This window comes from Calypte anna, chromosome 4B (assembly GCF_003957555.1).
Source record: "Calypte anna isolate BGI_N300 chromosome 4B, bCalAnn1_v1.p, whole genome shotgun sequence".
Taxonomy (NCBI): domain Eukaryota; kingdom Metazoa; phylum Chordata; class Aves; order Apodiformes; family Trochilidae; genus Calypte; species Calypte anna.
Window position 1 is genome coordinate 5,520,498 of NC_044249.1, and position 12,145 is coordinate 5,532,642.

The 12,145-nt window shown below is 39.4% G+C and overlaps 1 protein-coding gene across 1 annotated transcript in view; it reads right to left on the reverse strand.

Annotated features, from left to right (window-relative positions):
* Window positions 1–226: 226 nt before the first annotated feature.
* The window catches only part of MGAT4D (MGAT4 family member D), a 33,141-nt gene continuing 21,222 nt past the window's right edge, over window positions 227–12,145 (reverse strand). The window contains exons 9-16 of the mRNA XM_030450684.1: window positions 11,827–11,938; window positions 10,810–10,940; window positions 6,385–6,492; window positions 4,861–5,054; window positions 2,721–2,799; window positions 2,521–2,599; window positions 875–987; window positions 227–253 (exon numbers count right to left, since the gene is read on the reverse strand). Coding sequence (XP_030306544.1) covers window positions 227–253; window positions 875–987; window positions 2,521–2,599; window positions 2,721–2,799; window positions 4,861–5,054; window positions 6,385–6,492; window positions 10,810–10,940; window positions 11,827–11,938 — 843 coding nt within the window. The remainder of the gene's footprint in view (window positions 254–874; window positions 988–2,520; window positions 2,600–2,720; window positions 2,800–4,860; window positions 5,055–6,384; window positions 6,493–10,809; window positions 10,941–11,826; window positions 11,939–12,145) is intronic.

Genomic DNA, 12,145 nt, shown 5'->3' on the forward strand with positions numbered 1-12,145 from the left:
CAGGAGCATTTTATAGAAATTACTAACATAATGGGGTTCTTCATAGCTTGAACTATTCTTTATATAAAAGATTTAATTGTAACTTCAAGTCTTTCCTAATACACAGTATTAAGAATTAAATGGGTTTGGGTTTCTTCTTTTTATCCAGCCAGTTTTTTGCTGATGTTAGCTTAGCTTTCAAACAATCTGTAAAAAGCTATACATCAAAAATGGATTTTTTTTTTTTTCAGTTTTCAGAAGTCTTGATAAGAACCTGGAAAAAAAAAATAATATTATTTTCTGAAAACTGTAGGAGCATTTCCTAGGACATTAACTTTTCCCTCTTTCCAAATATGGGTAGAGTTTAAGGCTGTAGTAATTTTCCCAAGTGATTTCTGCTGAATCTCTTCTGCTTTTGCCTTCACACACATTCAGACACTTGGAAAAAACTTGAAGAATAAATGTGGTTTTTTTTTTAATTGTATGGTCATCTGAAAATGTTGGAATGTTATAATTAATATCCAACAGAGTTACTTTAGAAAGTTAGAAAAGTCTCCCTGCCTCCTTTATTTATTTAGTTTAAATAAATAAACTAGTTATTTAGTTTATTTTATCATGACCCAAATTCTAGTGGCTATGCTTACAGCACTGCAGAACTCCAGATTCATCCCATTTGAACATTTCCAGCACATTTTCTACAAAATAAATTTAACTTCTGCCCTGAATATTTAATCAAGTTTAATATTTAATAAAGTTCTCCATTTGTTTGACTTTTTTCACACAGAATCTCATTCAAAACTGACTAATAATTAATTATCACCAGTACTACATGGTATGAAGAATTGAAACTAATTTAATACATCTTTCATTAAAATGTTTTAATTCAGATGCTTACCTCACTGAGTATCACCCATACAGGAGAATCAGAACTGACTGATAAACGAAGAGCCTGGATCTTTCCTAATGACTGATCAACACTGCCTCCTGCAATTCCATTTTCAAAAGCTCCTAAATAAAAAGAAAAAATAAAACAAGACCTGTACAAACATATATCAGACTGAAATATGCTTCCAAGTGAACAAAAGCTCCCAATTAGACATTATAAATTAACTCCAAGGACACAACATTAAGGGGAAAAAATCTTTTGGAAAAGGTCAAGGAATAACAACTGAAAGATAAAGCTACCAACAAGAAGGATCCTTCAGCTGCAACAACTGGAGCTGGAGAAGAATATAAGAAAATAAAGAGCTTATAGCTAAAAATGTTTAAAAATATATTTAAATATGTTAGTAGTGCCCTTTGGCACACGTGGTCATATTAAATAACCTGAAAGAGCTTTCCTGAGAAGTATGATTGTTTTGAAAAAGATTTGATAATAAGAGTCATGAACCAATTCTCAGATTTTTCTTCACTAGTTCAATGTTTTTTAGCATTGTGGAGGTGGAGTAAAATCCCTCCAGACAAATGAAAAACACCCTTCTCAGTATGATATCCATTTCCTATCCACTTTCCTGTCCAGCTGTGAATTGCCAGCATTTCAGTTTAGTTCTCTAATTAGAACCAACCAGCCAGGAGGACGTGGGAGAGGTGCACATCAAAGCAAACAAGAACCCTGGTGAGGTCACAGTGGTTCACTGGGAGAGAAGAGCCATTATGTGGTAGAATTAGAGAAATGTTTGGGTTGGCAGGGACCTTAAAGATCATCCAGCTCCAACCCACCTGCCCCAAGCAGTGACACCTCCCTCCAGAGCAGGTTGCTCCCTTGTTCCAGTGTCTCAGTGCTGTCACACTGAGGAACTCCTTCCCAATATCCAACTGGGAAGGAACTGGGAGGCCACCACAAGGTCTCCAGTGAACAATCCCAACTCTCTTAATCTGTTTTCATAGCAGAGATGCTCCAGCCCTGATCATCCTCATCCTCCTCTGGGCTTGCCCCAGCAGCTCCATATCCTTCCTATAACCCAGGTCAGAGGGGAGAGATGAAAGCAGCAGCAGCTCCTCTCCAAACAGCCCATTTTTGTTCACATAGTGGTGTTTTAGTTCAGGTAATATTAGAAACCAGGCCTTGGCAAGCATGTGGAGATTGTGCAGTTCTTTTAAAAAAAAACCTCACACACCACCCTGAGGAAGGAAAAAGGGGAAGCAGGAGCAGGCAGAAAGGAGGAAGGTGGATTGCATTGTGCTTCCTCTTCATTTCAGGTTGGAGCAGAAGTTAATGCTGGATAAGAAATCCTTGTCTTCAGCTAAGGCTCCAAAATCCAAACCAGAATCAATTATCCTATTAAGCTCTTGCAGAGACAGCAATTAGTTTTTCTTCTAATTAAATTCCTTAGCTTTTGCCATTGCTGGTAGGATTCATAATTATTTAAAACAAAACAGGATAGTCAAACATCATATACTATAATATGCAGTAATGAGATGTTACTTTACTGGTACACCTTATAATATTGTATTTCTGACAGAGTTAATGAAATTATCAAATGCAGAAACACTTCATACATGACAGAATTTCAGGTTTTGAAGGGTCAATCAAGAGTTTACCTATTTTTAAATATCCATCTTTGGTGGCTGGGTAGTTAAATTTACTCCCATTGTCAACCAGTTCTTTTTTCAGGATTTCCTGTAAAAAAATAAACCAATAAAATCTCCAGGAATATTTTCTAGGACATGACATTTCAGGCTGAATATCATTCTTAAAATGAAGCTGGACTGTGTATTAGAGTTGGAAATGAAAGACTTACATCTGCTGGCAACACTTCCACAGTAGTGTTAAACAGTTTATCACCCGGGTGTTCCATGTTTCCACTTCTGAAGAAGTATCTGATGATAAAGGGATATTATTTCCAGGTATTTGATGGTTTAGAAATGTTCTAGGGAAGTAATATTTTCCAGTTTTGAAAAAAAGGTTTCAAGTACCTTTAATAAGTTGTGGGCTACAGAGAACAGAAATAGTCACTGAAACTTTCAAGGTGTGACCAAACCATATGAGAGGCTTTTTATTTTTAACAGAACAAGCACTAAACCCATCTTTTTTTCTGGAACCACAAATGTCTTTCCCCTTTCCAGTGCTCAAGTTCCAAATAAATTAACTATCCAAGTTCTCATGGCTGAGGAAAATTAATTTGCCCTCTGCCCTGTTCCTATCATCCCAAGGCCAAGAAGAGGAAGGCTTCTGGAATACATTGGCAGCAAAAATCTGTTCCTACCAGACCACATGCTACCTGCCAAGAGAATCCCCCTTTTTAATCAATATTTAATCAACTCAGGTGCTTCTATTTAATCTCCTATGTAGTCAGTGAGCAAAAGCATTGTTAAAGCAAGAACCCAAGCAAAAACACCTGCAAAATTTTTAAAAAATAAGTAAATGCCTGTTTAGTTCTAAATTTCTGGCATTATAGTTCTTAGGGTTTTAGATCCAAAAAAGCTGATGAAATTTAAAGCATCAACCTCACTCCTTTGGTACCAAACAATCAAGAATTATGCCCATTAAATATTGTAGAATTAAAAATACAGGTTCACAGGTTAGCAATGTGATGGGGCTGGGAGCAGCCATCAGGCAGTACCATGGTTAAGTTAACTTCATCCAGCACAGCTTCCCAGTGACAAGAAAATGCAAAAATATAGATTACCCAAGTTTCACAAAACAGAAACCAGTTAATTAACAGTGTTGATCACACAACACCATTTTTATTATAACTGTAATTTAGTACAGCTCACTAGCTGGAGATACAGACTTGCTTTTCTTTGAGGTTTTGGGTTTTTTTAATGAATGAGAAATCTGTGTTATTTTCAGAAATGGAAGCCTGAGTTTTGCCACCAGTTTGGAGAGGAAGTGTAACAACAGTGAAGGAAATTTCTCTCTGAATATCATTACAGGGATACATTAATTATTGTACTTCTCCTGGAACTGTATTTCTTGTCAGGTTAATTTTAACTCAGGTATGTTCTCCAATCTGACACACACACAGAGAAGAAGAAACACCTCTTGGTGCCAGCCTCCATGTGCACTGTTCATAGGCTAAGTCCTTCTGAAAACACTCTCTCAAGCTACAGATCTTTCTTCCTTTCAGAGACCTTTCAAGTTGAATGTTAGGAAAACAGAGAAGACAGTTTCAGCTTATAGAATAACAAAAACATCCATGGTGGGACTTGGCTGTCGACCCAATCAGGTGAAGAAGGAGCCTGTCTGTGACCCAAGTGTCCAAGTTCTCACTACAGGCAATGTTGATAAACTCACTGTGCTCAATCTCAGCAGCTGGCTCAGGTGACCAAATAGAGAATAAATTAATAACTGTTTAACTTCCAGGGAAATCTCCATCTGTCATGTACAATAGGAGCTTAGACACAGACCTTACTTGGACACCTCTACTGTAAACACATTTAAGTCTCTGTATCTTCACCTGAATCCCACCATTATTATTGACTCCCACCATTATTAATTGATTCTTCATTATTTCCCCACAAGAGTGGTTTTTCTTCTTTACTTTGAGCTACACTCATAAGCACCTGGGCTGGGACATGGCCTTTGACTTGACATCATGCAAGCAGCCTTTCTGTTGACAGCTACTGAAATAAAACTTTCACTGATGAAATAAATTAGTTAAAACATTCAAATAGCTTTGAGTATTGTCATAAGAGAATGTAAAATATTTAATTGAGGAAACAAATGAGAGAAAGAGCTGAGAAAGCTAATTACCAAGGAATATAGGTATTTCAGAAGGGGAATTCAAGAAGGGCAGCAGATAAATAGGAAATCATTACTTGTCAGTAGCAAGACTATGGTTTATCTGAAGAATTCATCACTGTTGATATTGAACAGACTCAGTTATTCCCAAACTGGATGTATGTAGGCTTCCACATTCCCTATCATGTAATACTTACTTTTCAACTTTTAGAGGATTTAAAAATGTGAAGCTGATGTAGTCCCCTGCCACTGGAGATAAAGCCCAAAAATAGTCTTTTCCTTTGTAAACTTTTTCCAAGGTGTGTTGATGGTATATTCTTAGGCTTGTATTCACTTTTGCAGGTGGATTATTATGTGCTTTATATAGCACGTTTTTGCCAAAATCTTTATCCTGTTGGATATTAAAGAAATGTAGTTTCATTCATACAATAGAAAAAAGAAAGTCCTCCAATATCTTGAATTTCTGCAGGAAGCTATTCCAGGCAATAATTATCTCAGTGTGATAAAACACACAATTTATTTCTGATAGAAACAGAGTATTAATTTCAGTGAAATCACGGAGACTCAGTGTTACAGTTTGTACACAGAGCTGTACTGATTATTTCTCAGTTGCCTAGATTTAAAAGGAAACTTCTCCAGGATAGCCTGTCTCATTCTCATCTATCTCCTATGCCTTCTGCCAGAACATCCACTCTTGGGTCTGCTAAATCATAGAATCATAGAATCATAGAATTGGCTGGGTTGGAAGGGACCTCAGAGATCATCAAGTCCAACCCTTGATCCACTCCCGCTGCAGTTCCCAGCCCATGGCACTGAGTGCCACATCCAGTCTCTTTTGAAATATCTCCAGACACGGAGAATCCACTACTTCCCTGGGCAGCCCATTCCAATGGCTGATCACCCTCTCCATAAAGAAATTCCTTCTAATCTCCAACCTAAACCTCCCCTGGCACAACTTGAGACCCTGCCCTCTTGTCTTGCTGAGAGTTGCCTGGGAAAAGAGCCCAACCCCCCCCTGGCTCCAACCTCCTTTCAGGGAGTTGTAGAGAGTGATGAGGTCTCCCCTGAGCCTCCTCTTCTCCAGCCTGAACACCCCCAGCTCCCTCAGCCTCTCCTCATAGGGTCTGTGCTTGAGTCCTTTCACCAGCCTGGTTGCTTCCTTTGGATCTGCTCCTGAACCTCTGGATCTGCTACCTGAACCTCTGCTTTGATCCAGTACAGCAATTGGAATGATCTCATCATCAGTCCAAATGGTGCCACCAGGACATCCCTGAAGCCTGGTGCTTTATTGCTCTTGGGAGATGTGGGGTAGATCCACTTTTTGCCCTCCATCCAAAGTCTCCCTAAAAATCCACAGCTGTCACAAGAGCCACCCCCTTGTTCTCCCAGCACACTTTCCTCAGAGTCCCTTGCACTGGGATTGTGATACATGAAATCTTGTGCTGTGAAGAGCATTCCTCCATACATTCCATCCATGAAATGCCACTATGATTGCTACAAGTGCCCCGACCAGAGATTCAAAGATGTTTGTGCAGGAGCAATGTTCCTCTCCTCCAGTTTAGACCCCAGCTCAATATTTGCCTCCAAACCAGCAAACCAACCCTCCTGAACATGGAAATGCCATCTAATGCCTAAGGTGTAATGCTTAAAACTGAGGAGGGAAACAAGTTAGAACACAAGTATACAAATTTAGAAATATGCCATGCATTTCTTATCCTTACTTTCAAATTCTGTATCTTCCCAGCCAATGATGAATAAATCCCCACATGCTGGAAGAGAGATGGTTTAGCTCGGATACGTAACTTGTCCTTTTCCTTTTCACAGTGTATCTGGGGAGAAAGGAAAAAAGAGGTTTTATTTAAATAAAAGAAAGACAAACTAACCTTCAGAAAGCAATTTATTATGTAGTTGAGGGTATAGCTCCAGGTTTTTATCCTTATTTAAATGAGTTATCCCCAAAGTTAACAGTCTCATTTCAAATACATGGTTTCTAGACCTAAACTCATGTAATTCCACTCGTGGTGCTACCTAGGTGTCCTGGTCTGGGCCAGGATAAAGGTGATTTTCTGTCTTATACTTTTGCTTTTAGCTAAGTCTCTTGTAAGTAGTTGCACTTGCTGAAATTAACAGCAAGTTTCTCAGACAGTGTGTGCTTCTAGGATTGATAACACTTGATGTTTATAGTTACTGCTAGAGACTGGTGTGCAGAGCCAAGGACACTGCTCAGCTCTGAGGAAAACTTTTACCCTTCCAGAAGGAAGAAAGAGGTCCCACCTACAGCCCTGCTTTGGGGAGGAACAGACAAGAGATGCCAGAATTGACCAAACAGAGTATTCCATCCTGTACACCTCATACTCAGTATCAATTTGAGGGATCACGAGGGCCAAGCCATGATTTTCCTGCTTCCAGCTGCCTGTCCTTCCTGCCTTTCCTGCTTCCCTTCCCTTCCTTCACCTGGCATCCTGGAAGGATCCCATCCCTTCCTCTGCCTGTGCTCCTGATCCATCCCAGCCTGAATCCCTGTGTTCCTGCCTCCAGCTCCCAACTGCTCCTGACCCCAGGATTCCAGCCTGGACTTTCCCAGGACTGCCCTGCAGCCTCGGGGGTGATGTGAGAGTTATTGGGGGGAGGAACATGGGATCAATTTTCCTGTATATTTGTATATATTTAGTAATTTTTCCTATTTATCATTACTGCTTCATCAAAGCTGTGTAGTTTAGTTTCCAACCCATCAGTTTCTCTCCCTTATTCTCTCTCCTTTCTTTATCAAGGAGGAGAGAGGGATTAATAGAGAGCGTCTGTTATTCAGTTTAATTGCTGAGCCAGTGTTAAACCCTGACACTAGATTTGAAGGCTTAAACACCACCAGTTCAGGGATTTTTACACTGCATACCATCCATCACACCTCACAGTGATCAAAATGCACCTCAAATCAGAAACGGATTTATATTTTTTAACTGTTTCTGGCAAATTTAATGTCAACTCTTGGCCTTGCTGTATCATTCTAATTAAAATATTTTGGCTAAAACTGATCTTGAGAGATTGTGCTTACATTTAGTCTTTACATTTTGGCTCTTTCTGCTGTTTCAGAGGCTTTGAATGTACTTTACTATACTATAAATTATGTATTTTTTTCTCATATAATAACAGAAAGCCCTTAGATACTGTATTTCAGTCCTCATGTTCTATCTTAGTATGTTGGTGACATAACACACCATGGAATTATATAACTGTAATTGGTATTAATTTCTGAGTTTCTTGGTTTTTGAATGGCAGCAAATTTCTTGTTTAAATGTGACTTTTGCTCTGTATCTATAGAACATCATAGTTTGACACAGTGAAGCAAACATGCTACAATAATTAATGGGATATAATGAATCATAAAGTCATGGAACAGAGCAAAGAACTAAAATGAGAATCCCTGGGTTCTGCTTTCATTTCTGCCAAAGAATTATTTTATGAGTTTGGAAGATCATTTAACTTCTCTGTATCCCAGGTCTCACATCTTGAGATTTGAGAGGATAACTTGTTTACCTCTTTGATCAAATGCTTTCAGTTCTATAGAAGAAAAATGTTACATAAACCATATCACTGCTTTCTAAAGCCAAAATTGATAAAGTCTTCACTCAGCTGGCTTAAACACAAAAATTCACAGGGGAACTGATGGTTTCCATAGAACTCCTAATTAGAAGTTCAAATACACCTGGAAGGCTATAAAAAGAACTATTTTTGTTTGTCCACAGCAGATGTTCAGCAAAGCAGCACAAAAACAAATTACATGCAAAGTGATTTATTGGCAGCTAGTGGTTTTGGGGTTTTTTGGGGTTTTTTTGTTGTTTTTTTAAAGCACATTCTACTTTTGCTGGAAAAAAAAGAAATTTACTGTAAGAAAATAAATTTGCAATCTCTCTACTGCCAGGGCTTGCAGTTTATCCCCCATAATAATAAAGTCTCCAGCATGTCTCCTTCTATGCCATTGCAGTGCTGGCAAAAGAGCTACTTCTGGCAGCAGCTGAAAATAAGCAGTAGGACAGGACTGGTGAGGTTGTATGTGCAGAAACTGAGATAAGGCTCTTCACTGAGTCAGGGCTCCTATTTTTGCCATCTACTTGTCCCCACTACACCTGATAAACACAAGCCACTTTGGGTTGGAAGGGACATCTAAAGCTCATCTAGTTCCAATCCCCCTCCCATGGGCTGGGACAGCTCCCACTAGAAAGGTTGATCCAAGCCCCATGCAACCTTGGACTTTTCTATAGATGAGGCACCCACAGCCACCCTGGGCAACCTGTCCCAGTGTCTCACAACCTTCACACTAAAGAATGTCTAACCTAAATCTACCCTCTTTGAGTTTAAAACCATCATCCCTTGTCCTTTTTACTACACTCTCTTGTGCAAACTGCCTCCACAGCTTTCCCACAGGCTCCCTTCAGGTACTGGAAGGCCACTCCAAGTTTTCCCTGGATTTTTCTTCTGGAGGCTGAACAACCCCAACCCTCTCAGCCTTTCTGCACAGGAGAGCTGCTCCAGCCTTCCCATCATCTTCACATCCCTCCTCTGGACTCTCCCCAGCAGCTCCATGTCTTTTGCCTGTTGTGCACCTCAGGACTGGACACAATACTCCAGGGGGATGCTCACGAGAGCAAAGTAAGTTATATTTTTTACTGAAAATGGAAGAAGAAGTTGGGTTGGATTGCAAAACACAACATTTCTGGCACCACAGATGAACCCAATGATATGTTAATTATTTCTTTATGTCCTTCTGTTTTCTTTCTCTCAATAGTGGTGGTCACTGCTCACACTCTTCTTGTATTGTGCCACAGAGGATAGACCAGAGTTCCTGCTCCTTCGTGATTTCTAAGGTTCAAGAGTTTTATTTTATTAGGATAGCCAATTCCTCCACCAGGTGTCTGCACATTTCCTTTGTTTTTATAAAGAAGGAGGAAGAGACAGATGGGAGCTGTGCAGAGCAGGAGATAGAGGCCAGTGGAACAAACAGAGGTGACTCCTGGGGACAACAGAAGGTCTCTGGCTTTACACTGAGTAATGCCACTGAGGAACCTCAATTCCCACTTCATACAGATAGGCGTAAGCTTTGAAATCCTACTTCATGGGTAGGATGCCCAGCTCACAGCTCACAGGAGCTAGTGAGCCCTCAGTACCCCTAATTTAGGTTCCTGACTGTGGTAACAGAAAAAGAAAATACAATTATGTTGGCAGCACCCATTCTAGATCTGTCTAAAATGCGCCAACTTCCACCTGTTTGATAAAACCTTTTCTTTAAATGACTGTTCCAGCTGCTGAGACCTGATTGATACCTGAACCCAAGCCGTCCTCCTGAAAGACCAAGCCAAAGCAGAGTGGTCCCAGCAAGTTTCTAGTGAGTTTCACTTCTGCAATTGCAATTTCAATTGCTGTGGGTAGCAAAAACCTCTTGGTGAAGTCAGTCTCATGCTGCCCTTGGGTGGGGATGAGCAGTGGCATGATTGCTGGGATTACTCAAGAGAATGGAGATTTTTCCTTTTCCCAGGAAGATTCCATGATTTAGTTTTTCCAATTTACATGTTACCTACCCTGTTTGGGTTATTTTTTTCCCCCAGGAAGACTTTCCCCCAGGCAGTAAAAAATTCAAAGCAAAATAACAAAGTTCTGCTTCCTGAAATGAAGGAATTGGTTCCTGAATTGGTTCCTGCTTCCTGAATTGGTTTGCAAAATTTACAACTGTGAGTTGTATTTAATTTAAAACTGTGAGTGTAAAATTGTATTCTTACTGACTTTAAGAGCAGAGGGTTACAAGAAGTGGAAGTCCACCCAGATTTACATATTCAAAATTTCTGGGGTGCTGGAGGCTGCCTACGTGACCAGATGCAAGCAGGTGTCAGGTTGTGGTGTCCATGTTCTGAGCTGTTTTATCAGCTGTCCTAAGCAGTTCTGATGGGGGAATCTGAGTTTTTGTGAGCCAGGCCTGTCCATGTACACTGCTGGGCACAAACACCACACCAGTCTCTGCAGATTGGCAGCAGATCTTTCCCCACAAATTCCAAAGTAAGTCTGCTTTGAGAGAATTCTATTCCATCTTTTGAAAAGGAATTATTTTGTCAGGGAGACTGTTTGTGTGTTACTTATTTTCATAAATTCATACTTACTGCATCCTTTTCTGGATTGCACACTTTAACCCAGAGCAGGTGGTCAATAAGCCAGTCTATGGGCTTATCTTTATAGAACATGAGAAAAAATTCCACTATGAGTGGCAAATCTTCTGATTTAAACAATTTTCCTGGAAGCAAGACAATAAGTTGTATATTCAGATATTTGCATTGCTGTGGAAAAATCAGCAGCTTTATATTTACTCCAAAATAACACACAGATTAGATCTGATATTCAGTGAAAATTTCACACAGGCTCCAGGTTGGGAGAACTGCTTCCAACTTGGTGGAATTCTGAAAAGGTTTCCATTTCATGCCTGGAGATAGCCTCACATGGTCAACCAGTTGACTAATAAAACCTGCAGTTATATCCTAGTTCCAAACACAAATCTATTACTCACCTGTCCCTATGTGTCAGATGAAACAAATCTGAATGTTTCTTCAAAATGCTAGACATGCAATTTCACTGCCAAAACCATACTGAATATTTTTAAATTAAGATCTAGATGTGAAAAATATAGTTTTTAAAATACTATCCCTGTTAATTTAGTTCTCACTATTAGTATTAGATTTTTTTAGTGTTTGACCTAACACTTATATGGTGTTAGCACTTGTAAGCTGGATTAGAACTAAAGAGAAAAATAGAAAAAGAAACTTACTACTAAAAGTAATAAGGAAGCTTCCCCATAGGGGATGCAGGTTTTGCTCCACAGAGAAAAGGAAGCAGATTTTTAACACATTTTTCAAATTCCCTTCTTGAAAAGAAGACCACAGGGGCTCACATTGCCCCAAGGTGGAACAATTTGATTCCTATGAGAACCCAACTGATAGATCCTGTGCTTAGGAGTCTCTCCAATACAGAGACACTTGCAAAGAGCACATAAAGTAAAGGATTTGTAGTAGAAACTTTCCTGAAGAACCAAAGTGTGTTGATATGCCAGTCATGCTTTGAAATTTAATTTCAAATGAGACCCGCTCAACCTACACAGCTCCAAGTCCACTTGTCTTAATACTCACCAATAAATCCAAGTTGGGAAAACTCAAGAATCATCCACTCTTGGGTCTGTTTAGCAGCAAAGTTTTTTATGCTTTCAACATAATCTGACTTGGCTATAATGTCATCTTCTAGCTGAAAAAAAAAACAAAAACCAAAACCAGATCATTATCACAATCCAGACTTTGCTCCAACTAACACAGCTCAGCCTTTATATAATGTTGAAGGGAAGAAAACACATTCTCAAATTTCTTTAAAAATACAAATACTTCAGGAAATAATTTTGATGCAAGCAAGAAAACTTGGAGAACTTTCTAAGAGAAAGGGGCATTAAGTGTCTGC